This window comes from Pseudorasbora parva, chromosome 8 (assembly GCF_024679245.1).
Source record: "Pseudorasbora parva isolate DD20220531a chromosome 8, ASM2467924v1, whole genome shotgun sequence".
NCBI lineage: Eukaryota > Metazoa > Chordata > Actinopteri > Cypriniformes > Gobionidae > Pseudorasbora > Pseudorasbora parva.
The window spans coordinates 11,051,168-11,070,465 of NC_090179.1; the positions used below are offsets into that span (position 1 = coordinate 11,051,168).

At 45.0% G+C, this 19,298-nt stretch overlaps 1 protein-coding gene across 1 annotated transcript; it reads right to left on the minus strand.

Annotated features, from left to right (window-relative positions):
• Positions 1-163: 163 nt before the first annotated feature.
• Positions 164-15,473, minus strand: chchd2 (coiled-coil-helix-coiled-coil-helix domain containing 2). The gene is made up of 4 exons (XM_067450095.1): positions 15,264-15,473; positions 13,448-13,706; positions 3,710-3,896; positions 164-482 (listed from the first exon to the last, which is right to left on the minus strand). The coding sequence occupies exons 1-4, from the start codon at positions 15,308-15,310 to the stop codon at positions 472-474; spliced, it is 504 nt and encodes a 167-aa protein (XP_067306196.1). The 5' UTR covers positions 15,311-15,473; the 3' UTR covers positions 164-471.
• Positions 15,474-19,298: the final 3,825 nt, after the last annotated feature.

The following is a 19,298-nucleotide window of genomic DNA, read 5'->3' on the forward strand; positions in this document are numbered from 1 at the left end:
ACCGGTTCACCACTGTTGTATGCATACGTGTTTGTGTGTGTGTGTGTGTGTGTGTATGTGTTATATATAAAGATGATTTGATATATAGTACACTTATTATTGAAGCTGGCGAGATCAATTTAGTCTAGCTTCTGCCAAATGCATAAATGACTGGATATGTAAATGTTTCTGACCCTTTTATTTGCAATTCACATAACTTGAATCAAACACTTTCAATAAGAACATATATATCCTTCAATACACATTGTGATCTCTTCGAAATTATCTCAAGCAAAAGAAATCAGAAAGTTCCAGTTATCTACACCAATTACATAAATACTATGCATCAAATACAGCATTTCTCCCAAGATGCTGCTTTTAATTTTCACGCAGGGCCTAATATTTGCTCGAGTTGCATTTTTAAGAGGAAACTTTTTCCCAGAAGTAAGCAGATGAATGGCTATGGAATAGTTGTGTTCATGTCTCCAATCCTCATGACATTCCTGTGGAAAAAAAAAAAAAAACTTAAGAACAATCCAATCCAAAAACAAACTAAGGGAAGGGAAAAAAGATTTGGTGAAGCAATGTTGTTGGAGCAAATTAATGTAGGCAAATTCATTACATACACATTACAAGTTATTCTGCAAACCCCCTGGACTGCAATGAGTCGTGTTAAACTGGGTTCAAGTATTAGCGATCCATTTTTGACGGCAATAGATTATTAGTGAAAAACTGAAAATAGGTTTCTGTAATCATAATGTAATTAATTAATCATAATGTAACTTTTAAATAACGTCATAAACATGAACAAAGCTACTTCAGATAGCTGCTGATTCCTGTTGAACGCATGGCAATATAGTGCTGTTTGGATTTCACATATTGAATTTTATGAAAATAAGGCTATGAAATTAAGCTCAAAATCCCGTAATTTCACAACTTTCAAAACTGCTTTGTGGAGGAGTTTCTGTCTTCTAAAAGTTTTTCGGAGAAGGTGATTCGTCGGCTGAACAACTGTGTTGTTAAACAACAGTACAATCCATTGAACACACTGTACAAAATTCAATCTTTCATAGCCTCGTTTTCATTCCTGTCAAAAATCTCTGACTCATTTCTATTCTTTAATGACCCTCCAGATGGCACCATGATCAAGCAGAGAAGTGTTTTAATAAGTTCAGTAATAATTAATGAATATCAGTCAATAATTTAAATAACTTCTTCAAATGTTAAGCCACTCAGCAGTGTAACGCATTAAAAATACCGTGCATTACGATAATGTTTTGATAAAGTAACGCTTTATAAATGGTAAATGGACTGCATTTATATAGCGCTTTCAACAGACCCTATGGTCATCCAAAGCGCTTTACATCTTGCCTCACATTCACCCATTCACACACCGACGGCGGTGTCTGCCATGTACGCCGCCATCCAGCTCGTCGGGAGCAGCTGGGGTTAGGTGTCTTGCTCATGGACACCTCGACACTTGGTCAGGTGGAACCGGGGATTGAACCACCAACCTTTCGGTTTGTAGAAAATCTACATGAACCACTGAGCCACTGCCGCCCCAAATGTAGGGTGATATGGCCGCCCCAGCAGCCATATCACCCTGTAGCCCAAGACTGGTTTCCCACTGAAGCTAAGCAGGGCTGAGCCTGGTCAGTACCTGGATGGGAGACCAATTGGGAAAACCAGGAGCTGCTGGTAGAGGTGTTAGTGAGGCCAGCAGGGGGCGCTCACCCTGTGGTCTGTGTGGGTCCTAACGCCCCAGTGTAGTGATGGGGACACTATACTGACAAAGAGCACCATCCTTCGGATGAGACGTTAAACCGAGGTCCTGACTCTCTGTGGTCGTTAAAAAACCCAAGATGTCCTTCGATAAAGAGTAGGGGTGTACCCCGGCATCCTGGCCAAATTTGCCCATTGGCCCTTGTCCATCATGGCCTCCTAATAATCCCCATATCCTGATTGGCTTCATCACTCGGTCTCCTCTCCACCAATCAGCTGGTGTGTGGTGAGCGTTCTGGCGCAAAATGGCTGCCGTCGCATCATCCAGGTGGATGCTGCACATTGGTGGTGGTTGAGGAGATTCCCCCCTACAATGTAAAGCGCTTTGAGTGCCTTGAAAAGCGCTATATAAATTGAACGTATTATTATTATTATTAAATGTACACAGTAATAGCATTCACACTTATTTAAATGAACCGCACTAATGGAGCAAATGCACCAGAGTTCGCTTTAAAGGGGTCTTATGAGCTTTCATGTTTTCATTTTTCTTTAGTGTGTTATGTAAGTGTTTGTGCATATATAACATCTGCAAAGTTACAAAGCTGAAAGTCTCCTACTAAAAAAAAATGTTATCTGAAAGAGACGCCTCGATGGAAACTCCCTCACCAACCTACGTCACTAGGTGGAAATATTTGCATAATGCCACCCAAATGCATAGACAAAGAAAGAAAGCGTGGCTTCAGTCATTGTAGTAGTGTTGTCACCGTCATTTTGTGGAGATGCTGTGTGTGTCTATGTGTTTGTGTGTGTGCGGTGTTTTTTTTTTTTCTAAGGACATGAAAAAAAAAGGAATGCATACAGAGGTTTCCTGAACCTGAAAAAAGATAGGGTAATTTCAACTTTCTAGGGCAATCTGGCACTTCTGAATCCAAGGAAGCTTGTTTCCGCCACACAATAAAACATTTTAAATAAAATGTTTTTTTCTTTCTTCTCTTTTTTTCTCAGAAATTGCGAGTGTAATTGCGAGTTATAAGTCAGAATTGTGAGGTAAAAAGCTAATATATAAATGTTTTATTCTGTGGCAGAAACAAGCTTCCGTATGACTCTGCAGAACCTGCATGTTTTATTATTTGATCAAATGTTTACTGACTGTTCAAATGCGGAACTTTGTGCAGTGTGATGCATATTTGTTTGTCGTTCTTACAATCAAAAACAGATATGGATTTATGTTATGTTGCATACAGTTTCTTCTGTTCTCCGCTTGTAACTTGTAGTAAAAAGATTACAAACGTAGACACACTACGTGTTCTGTTTCACACTGGCGGCGTTTGACATGTGCAGCTGAGCTGCGACTACATGCGAGTACAGGTCTGATCGATAGGCTCGGTCATCTGCATTTGCAGAATGCGACTCGGGCTGGAACTCATGTAGTAAACACCACAACATTATTAGCTGTCTTTGTAATTACTTTCGAAGCTGAAACTCGCAAATATGGTAAGGGACATTACATTTACAACACACACTGAAGGTATTCGGCCAATCACTATGCACTGGGTTTGCTGGCCAATCAGACCACACTGCACTTTTCAAAAGGAGGGGCTTAATAGAAAAAGACAGGGCATAGAGGAGCTACAAAAATGTACAGTATGTGAAAAATGTTGTTTTGTTTTTCCACACAAAAGCATGTTAACTTATTCTAATGCACAGAATAATAGTCCTTGAAAATAACATTATATGATCAAATCAAATGAATCAAATCTGACGTGTGAACACACCCTGTTGTTGAATGCATCCTGTGGTAACAATGAAACTTAAGTTAAAAAAAACAGCTTCAAAGCCTGGAAGAGAGCGAGACTCAGCCAGCTCAGAAAAGTAACAGAAAAAAAATGCAACCCAATACATTCCATAAAAAAGTAAGTTAGTTACTTTTTTTAGGAAGTAAAGCAAATGTATTACTTTCAAAAGGACCTTTCCCCACCACTGCCAGTACTAAGTTCGGAGTACATACCATAGGAGAATTTGCACTGTTTGAGTACTTCGCTGAAGCCCTCGCAGAGTTTGAGGTCGCTCTGTGTCTGAGCGCAGTCGATGAACTGCTTGAGCTCGTAAGCACAGGGACTCTGCTGCTGCGGCTCCGGCTGAAACACTGACGCCTGCTGCGGCTGCTGATACGCCGGCTGGCCCTGATACGGCTCCTGTGCCAACACACACAAGCAACAGGTGTCGTTATTCTGACATTTTAAAGCACAATTCCTACATTTATTTAGCAAGATCAACCAGACATTCATAGAGTTTCTTAATACATTCATTTGTCATCCATAATTACTGTAAAAGGACTCACAAACAGCAATTTTTATAGCTAATAAAATATATAAGAAAAATAAGATCACAATTTGAAGTATTTAAAGTATTGAATGTGCACTTGTATTCTCAAATATTAAACATATACTAAAAAAACTGCATTTGCAGATAATATAAATTAAACAAAGGCCCATTTGAGTGTTACTGTACTTTAAAGAGAGCAGACCTTCATCACTGACCACACTTTCCATGACTAAGGAAAAAAAGGCACTTTAAAAAAAAAAAAAAAAAATATATAATATATATATATATATATATATATATATATGAGGAAAATGTGCTAACGTATATTCTATCGAAACACTTCTCAGCAACGCGGATGACGTCAGGAGTGAGCTCTCCGATTCAATGTTTCCCGAGTACTGGATTTTAACTTGGCCTATTTTGCAAAACAAAATGATTTGTCGATTTCTTTAGTGGCTTCTTTGTAGCTGAAGCCAAAATTAGTCCACACTTCAGCTCTGTAAAGCACGGGAGAGGAATAATTCTATCGTCCGGTGAGGTTTGCTAACGCACACCCACACATTCATTCACCTTTTAGTGATGTCCGGTTCGCGAACGAATCGTTCTTTTTAACCGGATCTTTATAGTGAACCGGTCGAACCAGTTCACCAAATCGAACTGAATCGTTCTAAACGGCTCGCGTCTCAAATCAGCGCTGATCCCACAAGTTACTATAGTTACTCACTTTCTGACATGAGTGACAGTCCCTCCGACTAGAAATAAACTAATACCTTGAAGCTGATACTGAGCATGCGCGTGTAACCGAACGTAGCGGTTCTCGGATCCTCGGATCAGCAGCACAGAATCGAAAACCGTTTCTGTCGGACATGTTCGATACTGAGAACCGAAGAGCCGCTGAGCTGCGCATGTGTGTTATTTATTCAGAGGAGTTTTAAGTGTATAAAACTAATCACGTTTGGAAACATCATAACAAAGCTGTCTTATCACTGTATTATTTTAAAGTTTGGAAACAATGGATTTAAAACGGTCAAATAAAACATTTATTTGTTTTATCAATAATGCATGATATTTTCAGGAACAGCTTTTTCTAAGTCGATACACATTTTAAAATGTAATCAAAACAGTAGGTTTGATATCAGACTACATATTCAGCTTGCAGCAGTTCGCAGCTCAGCACACGCCACACACACACACTGATACAGCGGTTCTCGAGTCAGATCGACCGGGTTGCAACAGTTCTCGGATCCCCAGTACAGAATCAAGAACCATTTTTATCGGACACGTTCGATCTTTCGGAGATGTTCGATTCTGAGAACCGGTGAGTGGAGATACTGAGCATGCGTGATGGCGTCGTAACCGAACTGTTTCTCTCGGAGTGGGACAGCTGATGCTCATAATACATGAGCCCGGGTGAACACTGAGGATTTGTGTAAGTATTATGTCAATGTAAGTTTATTTAATCTGTGTAAAACATCAGTGTTTTCACGACAGTGGCTGTATTGAGTGCTTTTGCAAAACATAAATGAAAAAACGTATCCAAGATGATGATGGCAATAATAATTATTACTATACTAAGTTTTGATTATAAATACTTTATATGAATGTGTTTGAATGTATTTTCATCCGCCGGGATGATAGAAATGACTTCATTACGTAAAGACATAAAAGAACCGGTGATCCGTTTTTTTTAACCGGATCATTGAAACGAACTGTCCGAAAGAACCGTTTCGCGGAAAAGAACAATAGGTTACTATCGTAACCCCGGTTCTCTGAAACATCGAGTGGAGAGATCCACCTATGGGAAGGGCATCCGTACCTGACCTCTGCAGAAGCATCCAATTGCACCAAGTCTGACAAGACAGGCAGGAGCGCGCAGCCAATGCCCAGTAAGGCCCCACCCCTTACCAGCGGGCATATATGGGCTGCATACGCTACTGTACATCAGTAAGTATATTCGCTTCTCGTGCGGTAAGCGGGGCAACGCTGGTGGATCTCTCCACTCGATGTTTCAGAGAACCGGGGTTACGATAGTAACCTATTGTTCTCTTTCATCATCTCGTTTCGAGATCCACCTATGGGAGAGACATGGACAGCTCCCCGATTGCCCAATACACTCACAGTGAGGTCCTGTTAGCCAGAAAAAGACGGTCACCCCGAGGGGCGGTGCACGACCCGTCTCATAATCATGAACTCGCCACACCGACGCAACCGCGTAACTGCGGTGTGAAGCAGGACATGAAACATAGGCTATGTGTGTCACACATAAGGAAGGCAGGGTTAGGAAGACCCCACCCCCAAGACCGAATGTGCTACTGAGGTTCTGGTGACATCCAGCCTGTAGTAACGCACAAACGTATGGGGAGAAGCCCAACTGGCCGCAGAACAGATATCCTGCAGTGATACTCCCCTGAACAGAGCCCAAGAGGCGGCCAAGCCCCTCGTGGAATGAGCTCTGATGTTCCCTGGGGGTTGCACTCCCTTTGATTCATATGCCAAGATTATAGCGTCCACAAGCCAATGTGAAAGGCGTTGTTTAGACAGGGGATCCCCTTTGCGAGGAGGAGCCCATGAAACGAAGAGTTGGTCACTCTTCCGGAACGCGCTGGTCCTAGACACATACGTTTGTAACGCACGGACTGGACACAGGGCATTTAGCCTCTGATCCTCCGCGGAGGAAAAGGGCGGAGGGTGAAAAGCGGATAGCTCCAACACCTCCGATGTGAACGCAGGGAAACATTTCGGCATGAATGCTGGATTAGGCTTGAGGAAAACCTTATCTCCACCCAGAGAGAAATTGATGCACGAGGGGTGGACCGAGAGTGCATGTAACTCACTGACACGTTTGGCTGACGCCAAGGCCAAGAGCAAGGCTGTTTTGAAGGACAGCAACTTAAGGGGAATATTCCCCAGAGGCTCAAAAGGAAATTGAGAAAGAGCTTCCAGCACCATGGAGAGGTCCCATTCAGGGATCGTTCTCCTAATGACTGGCAAGGAGCGACGGGCGCCCTTCATAAATCTGCGGATTAGAGAATGCTGCCCAACCGTTGAGCCCTCAAAACCCACATGACAAGCAGAGATAGCTGCCAGATAGACCTTAATAGTGGAAAAAGACCTGCCCTTATCCATAAGGTCTTGGAGGAAACACAAGATATCAGCGACTGAGCACTGATATGACGTGAGACCCCGCCCATCACACCACTCATCGAACACCTGCCACTTACAGCCATACAATGACCGTGTAGAAACGGCCCTGGCATTCTGTATAGTAGCCACCACGCGCGGGGGAAGCCCTAACGCGCTTAGGTTCGTCCTCTCACGGGCCAAGCCCAGAGAGCTACCCTGTCCGGGTGTGGGTGATAAATCTCCCCGTTCGCTTAAGACAATAGGTCTGTGCGGAGGGGGAGGCACCACGGCTGGGCATACAACAGAGGGATTATCTCTGCCAGCCACGGCGCTTTGGGCCACCTGGGTGCTATCAGGATGAGAGAAACCCCCCCCTCTCTCGCCCTGGCCAGTGTGAGAATTATCAGGCACAGGGGAGGAAAGGCATACAGCAGCACTCTGGGCCACGGGTGGGCCAGTGTGTCCACCTCGAGGGGCGCGTCCAAGTCCTTTAGCGAGAAGAACATAGGACAATGGCTGTTTTCGCGCGAGGCGAACAGATCTACGGGCGCCCGTAGTCTCATCCATATCATGTCTACTATCTGAGGGTGGAGGTGCCAATCTCCGAAGAGCGGGTTCCCCCTCGATAGAAGATCCGCGCCTCTGTTCAGAATTCCCGGAACATGAGTCGCGCGTAACGACAGGAAAACTCGCCCGCTCCATACCAAACGCTTGTAAGCTAGGGCATGAAGCTTCGGCGAGCGCGCGCCGCCTTGACGATTGATAGCCACTGTCGTGGTATCGTCGCAGCGTACGAGCACATGATGTCCCTGCAGACGAGGCAGAAAATGATTCAGAGCCTTCTAATTGGTTAGAAGCTCTAAATAATCTATGTGCTCTGAACGTAGTTTGCTCGGCCGCAAACCGTTCACAGTTCTGCCCTCCTGGGTGGCACCCCAGCCTGTTAGGGACGCGTCCGTCGTCACGACTTTCCGCAACATGACAGTCCCCAGAGGGGTACCCTGTGCGTAAAAGTCCGCGCTCTTCCAGTGGCGCTGAGCTGCAGCGCAGGTGCGCGTCACTGTTACAGAGCGGCAAAGATCGTGTAACGGGCTGAAATGTAGTGACAAAACCCATTTCATGAACGCCCTCATCCTCAGGGGTCCTAGTGGCAAAAACTGGATAGCTAAAGCCATAAGACCCTGTAGCCTGAGACATGTGCGATATCGCACCCTCGCCCCCTCTCTGAACTGTAACAGACAGTTCGTCAGAGAGAGAACGCGCTCCTGAGAGAGACGCGCTCGCATGGAGACTGAGTTCAGCTCCATGCCCTGGAAGATCACCCTCTGACTGGGTGTAAAGCTGCTCTTGTTCACATTCACCCTGAAGTCCAGAGATCGGGTGTGCGCGAGCACACGGGAGGTGTCCTGCAACACCTTTTCCCACGAATCGGCTATGATGAGCCAATCGCATATGTATGTCAGGATCCGTAGACCAGACATTCTTAGGGGAGTGAAGCCCGCTTCCACACGCAAACAGAAAGTTCGGGGGCTTAATTTTTGCCCGAACGGAAGCACCGTGAGTTCGTAACAAATGCCTTGATAGGCGAAACGAAGAAACTTCCGGTGTGGTGGATAAATGCTTATGTGGAGAAAAGCATCTCTCAGATCGACTGATGTGAACCAGTCGTTCCGTTTCATGACACGGGCGAGCGAACCAAGGGTTAACATTATGAATCTGTATTTCCTCAAATGTTTGTTCAACACCCTGGGGTCCAGAATAGGACGGAGGGAACCGTCCTTCTTTGTGACCAGGAAATAACGGGAAAAGAAACCCTGGTTTATCAGATTGTGGGGAACCACCTGAATCGCACCTTTGTTTAGAAGAGAGGAGATTTCCTCCTTCAGGACGTGGGCCGTGCTTTCCTCTGTGTGAGAAAAGAGAACGCTGCTGAAACGTGGATGTTTCATAGCAATCTGCAGACGATAGCCCTGTAATATCATGCGTAATACAGTAAGCCAGGCTGACACACAGCTCGTGTGAATGCTCGTCCAGGCCGTGCTGGCTTCGAGCATGCCTAGCTGGCTTATTTGTGATGCAATGGCGCCCTCTAGTGGAGAAACTAGGGACGACACGTGCAGGTTCACCATTACGAGAGAAAGGGTATTTCCCTACATTGAGAGGGTATCTCGCTGTGACGAATTCATTTGATTCGTTAGATTTATTGTGTTTTTTGTGTTTCTGTGTGTGTTGTGTTTTCTGGGAAACACTGGGGCCGAAGCCTTTATTATTTGGGTGAGGGGAACACAGTATGTGCGGTGTGGTTACACTGCTTTTGAACTTTTCCTCACGACAATCCCCTTGAACAGGGGGGAACACACATCGTCCACTAAACATATGGGCTGGGCAGCCACGGGAGGGGGACACCCTACAGCAGGAACCTTCCGTCCTTTGGACAGGGGTTCTGGGGCAGGAAGAAAGCCCAGAAAACTTCTTTCGAGGCTTTTCCTTGACCTGATTAAAATTACGTCCCGGGACCGGGGGGTTAGGCAAACGCACAGGGGGCGCCTGGCGTGGGACCGTCTTCCTGGGAAGATACAATATGAAGGCCTCGTGCTCCTTCTTGTCGTCGCATCGTTGTTGCATCATAGCAACTGCGGGGCCAAAGAGAGCCCGGCCGGGCTCTACCGGGGCGCCTGCGATACGTTTCTTTTCACTATCCGGGAGACCAGACAGGTTGAGCCAGAGCGAGCGCTCTCCTACCACGGAAAGCAACATAGAGCGCCCGCAGGTTTGGACGACCTGACGAGCATTACGGAGAACGAGGTCGTTAACCGTGATGATCTCCTTCCACAGTGCAGGAGAGGGAGAAGATCCCTTATCTAACTGCTGGCCCAGATCGTCCAGGATCTCCGCTTGGTAAGCGGAAAGGAGGGAGGAGACATTCAGAGTCCTAACAGCCAAGGCCGAGGATTTATAAACGGCCTGGTGCACCGAGGCAGAAAAACGGTCCATCCTGTTAGGAAGGACCGGCTTCGGGGGGGCGGGCAGCCCTCCCTGGACTGGGTTGAGGTGTCTGGCAATGGAGGGCTCAATGGCAGGCGGTTCGCCCATGCCGCGAGCCGCCATATCTTTAAAGGGTCATGAAACCCCCCTGCTGCAGCGGTGTTTTTTCACACCTTCGATTTGAAAAAGCTTGTTAAAAGGGGAGTGGTCGACTGTGAAAAGGTGGGATGGTATTATGTGGAAAGAGGGAATGTTTGCATAAATAGGGGAGTGTCTGTCAGTAGGTGCTGAGCGGTTCTGAGACATGTTCTTGGTTCACGTTGGCATTGTTTACCACAGAGAGATTAAATGAGGGATGAGTACAGCGAATGAGAGAGCTATGAGTGGCGTGCAGCAGAGATCGCAAATCATTCAGCTCTTCAAAGTTCAAACCAGCATAATTCAGTGAGAAATGAAAATAAATGTTATTCTGCATGACGAAATATTTTGCAAACGTGATAAAACTATATTTGTCCAAATATGCACGCTGTTTGGCAAGATGAACAACGCGCCGACTTGATAAGAGAACGTGAACCACCCAACATGCGATGTGACAGATGTGTAATTCTAGATCGGGGTAAAAGCGAAGAGGTTTGAGGCTAGTCTCGACCGCGCATTGCCGTGACGATCCGCGCTGTCTATCACTCGGCAGCTAAATCTATATTTGTCCAAATATGCAGCACACTGTTTCACTAAGAGCCCGAACACATGCGGTTTAGTGCATGGCTGTGACGACAAATAAAACGGAGAGGACGTGGCTTTTGTTCATTAGCCTACAGATTACAGATTGGTTATTTTGCACTCCTGACATAGATAGTCAACGCTTGCAGGTTCGGCGTGCGATTCCTCAGGTGAATTTTACTTTACCGAGCCTTTGTAGCAAAGGCTTCCACAGACGGCGCCGGTTACAGCTCGCTCGGCGCCCTTTACGTTATTTCGTATCAGCACAGCGCCTAGCTTTCCTCCGTGACTTTTCCGCACGCTGCTTCCAAAACTTCCCCACCATATCTCTACAATAATGATGTAAGACGAGCCTGACAGAAGTGACTGTCTCATGCATATTAACTAAATTATCTTGTATGCATACTACAGCGCAGGGATTGGACTGAATGAGCTTTATGTCATGAATATATATCGAGAATTGCTCAGAGCGGTCGACGTAAGCATGTGCCCAGCAGCCCATACTTGGGCCGAAAAGGCCGTGCCGACGTCAGCATTTGTGACGTTGCTCCGACTAAACTTTTCAAACCGGAAGACAGAAATCGCTCTGAAAAATGCAAAAATAACTATTTTCACATATGCATACCATTAATGAGTACCCTTAGTGTTTTCAATGATGTGCAGCCTATACATATCTGTTTACATCTCAAAAAAAGTGTTTTGGGGTTTCATGACCCTTTAACCTCCAGCCCCGCGAGACCGTGTTTAAGATCGAGCGGGTCGTTCCAGTAGTGCCTCATGTGCTTGGCGCACGCTGGAAGAACGGGAAAGAGTTCTTTCCTCGGGCCGGGGGGGGCTCCCAACACTTTACCGTCATAAATATCCCTCTCCTGGTCGGTGGCGCTCTGTGGAGCCGGCCATTTAATGTTGAGACGAGCGGCCGCTCGTTCACACACATCCAGGAGGATGGATTCAGGCAAGGCCGCGGGGGCGCTAGCCTGGGGAATAACAGAGGGCGGGATGGCCTCCTCGTCCTCCGAAATTCCAAGAAGGCCCGCGTCGTCGTAATCACCGGACCCGGCAAGATCGTCGGCGAGCGGGAGGTTACCCGTGAAGATGTCCTCTTCGGGGAACTCAGGATTGGGCTGGTCAGCCAAAACAAGAGCCGTCGCGCCCCGGGAGGTCCCCGGTAGCGCGCTATCGTCACCGTGTTCCATATCCGAGTACGACAAGTCGAGCTCGCCACACTGAGTAGCGGCAACTTTAAGGCGGTGTCGCAGGAGTTTCTTAGGCAGTACCAGGCAGTAACTGCAGTTCTCCGGGTTCTCTATTGCCTCCTCTGCGTGCTTGAGGCCCAAGCAGACCACACAGAAAGGGTGAAAATCCTTAGCGGCGATAAGAGACCCACACGCGGCCGGGCAGGCCCGTAATAGGCTAGACACAGAAGGAGAAGACTGAGAGAGCGACATACCCGCGAAAAACTCAGAAAGGTCCGTGGCGGCAGCCGTGGAACAGGAAGACGGACGAGAGCGCGAGCGGCTCCGAATGCAGACACAGAATGTGGCAGAATAGAACTGTCACGCCCGGTGGAGGCTGATCTGGCGATATTTCCTCCTGCAGACAATAAGTGAGCAGCGCAAATCTAACCGAACTGTGTCAGTGCAGAGATCGCGAGAAGCGAATGTCAACTGATGTACAGTAGCGTATGCAGCCCATATATGCCCGCTGGTAAGGGGTGGGGCCTTACTGGGCATTGGCTGCGCGCTCCTGCCTGTCTTGTCAGACTTGGTGCAATTGGATGCTTCTGCAGAGGTCAGGTACGGATGCCCTTCCCATAGGTGGATCTCGAAACGAGATGATGAAAGAGAACCGAACTTCCCTTCACTATCTCCTTGTGCTTCTCCGGCTCCACGCGTCAGTTACGTTCTGAGATTACACTGCCATCTAGCGGTTGGGTGTTATACAGTCTGTGGTTTAATTCAAACACAAAGCCATGAATCTTGATGTAAATAAATAAATATATAAATGTTGGTACAGTGTTTTTGAGAATCGATACAATATCGCCAAACAAAATATTGCGATACTCACGTGTATCAATATTTTCTTACACCCCTATTTTACCCCCAAACGCCATTTTTTTCAGTGAACCCCTCTTAAGAAGCTATTGCTTTGGGCTAGTAGTTGGCGGGTTTTGTTGTAAAAACTTGGCAACCCTGTGTGCACGCAAGCTGGAATAAATGATCTTTGACGGTGTTGTTAAAAAAAGATTTTAAGTAAACAGATTACTTGCCAGCATGATCATCATTTCAGAGAGAAATCATTAAGGTGAATGCATATACAAACAAGCTCTCCGTTTAGGATTTCAACAAATATAATCCAAGCCCCTTTGATGACGTGATGATTACGTTACTGTTGATCATCTGTCCGTCATCGTCTAAACCCTGCCCTGATGATTTCATTGGTCTGAACAGTTTCTGTTCGAGCATACTAACTCCTCTAATGATCAAGTCCAGACCGAACCACCCGAGCTCAAATGTTGTGGGCGGGGCTGAGTTCGGCTGGCATCCAGGCTAGAACATAACTATTCAAACAAGAAGTTTGGGTTGGAGTTTACCTGATAGGTAACATCAGGCCGGGCAGCCTCTGACTGTCCGCCTCCGCCGAAGCCTCCGGTCATGGCGTGACCGATCGTGTGTCCGACAGCAGAGCCGACCGCCACGCCGGCTGCAGTGGTGGCCATCTGGGCGAACATCCCCGGCTGCCGAGGAGCAGCAGCAGCAGGAGCAGCCACTGCAGATGGCGGAGGGGCGGTGGGCGCCGGGGCATATGACCGCGGAGGAGCTGCGCGAGCCATCGGTGGAGGTGATGAGTAACTAGAGGGAAAACAGGAGGTTATTAGCATGAGTGCTTGGTCTAGAAGATCTCTTTAAAGGGATAGTCCACCCAAAAATGATACCTCATGTCATTCCAAACCTGAACTGTTCTTTAACATGTCAGAAACCAAACAGTTCCCATTGACTTTAATTGTATTTCTTTGTCCTTACAATGGAAGTCAAAGAGGTCCATCAACTGTTTGGTTTCTGACTGTGTGTTCAACAAAACAAAAACGTTCTCAGTTTTGAGACAACATGAGGGTGAGTAAATGGCAGAATTTTCATTTTTGGCTGAACTATCCCTTCAAACAAGGCTCTCAGTTTTTTTGATCAGTGATTTCCATGACATTCCCATCATTTGATTGTTAGAAAAGGGATTTTTTAAGGTTCGTTGTTGAATCATTCAAACTGATTTGTGAATCAGTTCTACCAATTAGGGACCAAATTAGGATGCACAATACATTTTTTGTGCCATATGGGTTATCTTATCGCAAATATTCAATTTTTTTATGGCTGCTACCTACTCGGTAGTTACTAATGTGTACTGGGTAGTTGCTATGGTAATTGCTAGGGTGTTGCTATGTGGTTACAAGGGTGTTCTGTGTGGTTACTATGCAGTTTGACCAATTAGGGACCAAATATAGTGTAACAGTGCCCGCCTCCTTATGCAACGGCATTGGTTAGCATTAGAAGTACTTTGTTTTAATTAATTTTCCCATAGAGATTTAAAGAAAAGGTCTTAAAGAGTTTTTAACAGTGGAATTGCAATGGCAAAACTCGACGGTTGTATATAGTGATGCACAATACTGGTACCATATGGGTTATCAATATAAGATTTTTTATCGTAAGAATATTATTAATTTATTGGCCATTATCATTTCTGTTTGAATATATTTAATGGTGCCTGTTTTGTTTTTTGTCGTTTTTTCCCCCTTTCATTTACATAAGAGGTTGTCCTAGTCTAATTCTAAATGTAAAATTATTCAAGACAAATTTGGTTGTAAGCTGGCCAAAAGATTGAAGTCGTTTTAAAAGCTTAGGCAATGTTGTGCAAAGGTCGTGCTGTCTATCAAACAGATAAATATGCAATTGTTAGATTGTCCTGGATGGTTGCTAAGTGGTTACTACAGGGGCATGAGAGTTGCTAGGGTGTTTTGACCAATTGTAAGCAAAAACAAGATTTTAATTTAGAAATGTAATAAACTGTTGGTATTCTGGAATTTTAAAATACCAATATTCATACCAGGGTATCTCTACACAAGAGACTAAACATCTAAAGAAACAGCGAACAACTAAAAACATTATACATTATGATCACAGCTAACTTACATCATAAATGTCATATTGCAAACAAACTAAGTTAGTCTAGCTCGTGGTTGATGTTAACTTATATCAATGATGATATAACTGTAGGCTATGTCCTTCAACAATAACCACAATAATTGCTGATAACTTATTGTTATATGTTTTAAACGGAGTGTGTCCGTCTTGTGAAGATGTAGATGTACACACGTGACTAGCACTAACTCATGATAACCAGACTCTCTATTAACTCACCTCGGAGGACTCATCCTCGAAGTTCTGCTTCGGCTTCCTCTCGGCATGTTGCTTTTTTATTACTGCTTCCAGAAAAGATAACAAGACTAACTGACGTTTCTGTTACTTAAATATGACTTACTGTATAGTAATTTACTCTGTTTGTGCGCTACTGACCTTCGCACTACAGTTAATATCCGGGGAATTTTCTAGCATATTACATCACGGTGAACTTCCGCTTATGCGCGTGCTGTACTTCCGGGGTATGCTGCAACGTACTGTACTGACTTACATAATTGTTTTTACAGTCTATGACTTAAATGCATAGATATGTATACGTATCTATGCTGAATTTTTTTGGTTCCTATGGATGTGTCTCTCTAGTTCTGTAGTCAGGGATAAGTCAATGGGCTGATCCCTGATTAGTGTCCTGACTACAGAACTAGGGAGCTGATTGACACCTATATGATTGAGACGCACCCTATGACTAAAACCTGAAACAAGTGTTTGTCACTTTAATACAATTTTGCATTATATTTTTATACTTATTTAATTTAATATTTTAAAAAAATATTTTTCCAACAATAAAATACAAGACAAATTGTGTTAATTCAATTTTGAGAACCCTAAGTCACATATAAAAGTATTTTTAGCAACATTATATATTATGTTTCATCCTTACTTAAAGGTATAATTCCCTCAGTTCCAAACCCGCATGAGTTACTTAGTTCTGTTGAACACAAAATAAGCTATTTTGAAGAATGTTGGTAACCAGACTGCACATATTGACCTTGTTCAAATATCTTTCGAATGTCTTCAATGATCTTTCAAAATTCTTTCGATCAAATATGACTTCTGACGTAGTCTAGAAATCTATAAGCACCCTAGCGGCACGCTACGGCAGCAAATCTAATCTGCCGTGAGTATCGTCTAGCAACTCTCAATACACTTCACGAGAAAAGCAGGTGCCGATCATCTGCGTTTCTCCGCATTAACCACGCCTACTTTAAATGTACGGCCAATCATACAATATTTCTCAGACACACGCAAAAAAGTTTTCAAGTAAGTTTTCCTGCTCAGGTGATGTTTCGAGAACAAGCTGCAAGAACTCTCAAACCAGGGCTGTGAGAACAAAATGAGAACTTTTTTCTCTGTTCTTGCGGAGTATGTTGTAGCCTTTATACATGGATGACGAAGAAGAGGAAGACAACTCTCCCTTCCCCGTCCAACAGTCTAGACCAGGGGTGTCCAAACTCGGTCCTGGAGGGCCACTGTCCAGCAGAGTTTAGCTCCAACTTGCCTCAACACACCTCAATGGAAGTTTCTAGTATGCCTAGTAAGACCTTGATTAGGTGTGTTTAATTGGGGTTGGAGCTGAACTCTGCAGGACAATGGCCCTACGGGAGCAGGATTAGACACCCCTAGTCTAGACCCTCTAGCACAACTGACTCGGCCTCTCAGGCAGACAGTAATCTGCACAAAATGTGTAATTGAGCCACAGCAAAACTCGGCCTCACTTGGCCAACGGTGAGATGCAGAAAGAGCAGAGAGGGACCTTTACGATGGAAAAAAGCTGCAGCCTGCTCAACATAAATTTATAACCTTGCCTGCTTGCATGAAAGAGATGTCTCACTAAAGGTCTAGAGATGTCTAGACTAAAGGTCCATCCCCTTTAGCGCACGCTCTCAGCCAAGGGATGTTCGAAGCTGGAGATTCAAGGGATGGGAGAGCTGGAATTGACTGGACCCCCAGTGGAAGTCTTCAGTGGCTTATCATCTCCATCCGAGTCAGCGCTCTATTATTTCTGCCCCCTTACAGATTTCGCTTCACAGCAAGATGGAATGTCTAACTATGTCTGTCTATCAGAGAATGTATACATATGTGGCTATGGTCATATCAGTCATTGTGCTCCCTGAACGCAGTGACTTTACTGTCAGCAAACCAGGCAGAGATTTTTGAGGAGATGGGGCGACAGCTAGACACAGGAGTGCCGAATCCAGCACTCTGGGACGAAATATGTATGGTGAGGATAAAGCTTATCCCGTTACTTTGTGATTCCAAAGAAAGGGAGCACTAGCCTAGAAATCTAGACGCCCCTAGCGGCAGCAAATATAATTTGCCGCGAGTGTCGTCTAGCAACACTCAATACACTTCTTAGCTGTAAACGCCAAACTCTGGTCGGGCCAATCACATCGTGTATAGAGTCGGTGGGCGGGGCTTAACATAATGACGGCCGAGTTGCGCTTGCGTGCTTCTATTAAACACAGAAACTGGCGAACGGCGGTCTTTCGAATCAGCTTTGACCGCGACTCTGGAAGACTTGGAGTTAAGCTTTTCTCTGAGAAAAGAACAAAGAACGGCACTGAAGTCATTCTTAAAAAGGGAAGATGTGTTTGGAGTTTTGCCGTCCGGATACGGCGAAAGTTTAATCTTTCAACTATCTGCTTCACCTTCGTTGCTCTGGTTGGTTGTAGCGCTATCCTATCGCGTGCAGAGGGAGTTTGAAAGACAACTGTTTATCCCGCCCTTTGGATTGAGCCCTGTCAATGGTGAGTTTCCAGACCAAACATCTTGATGTGGGTCTGGCTTGTCAGGCTAAGGGAGCACATCTCTGCGTCCAATCTTAGACCTTCGAGTGTAAAACAAGCACCTACAAAAGTATTCATTCAAAATGTTGACATGGATCACTTTGAGGAGCAATCCGCCCAAACGTGTATTTTCAAACATTGCAAACCAAGGCACTGCTTACGAGTTTCAAACTATCCCATTCGGGTTGTCTTCAGCTCCGAGGGTTCTCAGGAATGTGTGGAAGCGACACTTTTTCCATTAAGAAACAATGAGATAAGAATATTATCTTAATTATATTATAAAGGGAAGGTTTTTTGACTTTAAAGGTATATTTAGCAGCTATTTCTGCTTGTCATGTTGGTTTTGATGACAAGACAGCAGGCCAGCACCCTTTAAATGGGTGGTTGCATGCAATTTCGCTTTTTTAACTTTAGTTAGTGTGTAATGTTGCTGCTTGAGCATAAACAGTATCTGCAAAGTTACAGCGCTGAAAGATCATTGCAAACGGAGATATTGTCTTGTAAAGTTATGTCAGTTTATTGCCTACAAAAACGTCCGGTTTGGACTAGAATGAGCTTCTTCTGGGTTGGTGACATCAGAAACCCTTGCTAGTCTCCGCAGATGTGACGTCTGCCCGTAATGGGAAGGGGCGTGGCGTTTCCGGCAACCTGTGCTTGGCACTTCAGCCAATAAAAATACAGGAAACTACATTTGGCCATCTAACCAATCTAAGACCATTGCGTTTTTCGGAGGGATGGGCTTCATAGAAGCAGGAAGCAAACGAGCCGTTCAAAGGACAGTGGAGACAGCGGTGTGGAATAAAGGTATATAGAAATATAAAAAAAAATACTGCATTTAAAAAAAAAAAAGAAGTATTAAGACATGTTAAACTGTGCCCCATAAAGACAACCAAGCCTAGAAAAAAAAACACAGAACTACCCCTTTAAAAAGTCGTTTTATGAAAGGGGCACGTCGTAAGAGGCCAGTGACAAGGCAGATGGTCCCTTTGTGGGATTTGTAGATGGTTTTAGATGCCCTTTCTCAACACACTTTTGAGCCGTTCTCTCTCTTAAGACTGCGCTGTTTGTAGCGCTGGAGGCAGCTAAGTGTGTGAGGGACTTACAGGCTCTGTCTGTCAAGCCATTTTGTTTGCAGTTTTAAATATGAATCCATTATGTCCAGTACGGGTGCCTCATGTGTACATGGAGAGGACAGCAGGTTTCAGAAATAATAGCCAGCTTTTTGTGTCTTGGGGTAATCCACACATAGGAAAGCCATTGTTGCATCAGCGGATTGTAGATGCTATATCACTGCAGAGGATCTTAACCTCCTCAGGGCTTAAGGGCCCACTCCACTGATTTACTCCTAATTTATACTTCTGAATCGGACCTTCGCTGTAGCCTCGCCGTCGATTTTCATTCATAGGCTACATTGTCCGCGTTGATGTGCAGTTACAGATACAGAGGGAGCATGTGTACCCCTGAGGGA

What these genes read in the sequence shown, in the direction of transcription:
- chchd2 (XM_067450095.1), bottom strand. Translation starts at nt 15,310, where the DNA reads ATGCCGAGAGGAAGCCGAAGCAGAACTTCGAGGATGAGTCCTCCGAG. An exon ending in TCGAGGATGAGTCCTCCGAG is followed by an intron (nt 13,707 to 15,263) that starts GTGAGTTAATAG and finishes TTTTCCCTCTAG; the next exon opens with TTACTCATCACCTCCACCGA. An exon ending in GGCCTGATGTTACCTATCAG is followed by an intron (nt 3,897 to 13,447) that starts GTAAACTCCAAC and finishes GTGTTGGCACAG; the next exon opens with GAGCCGTATCAGGGCCAGCC.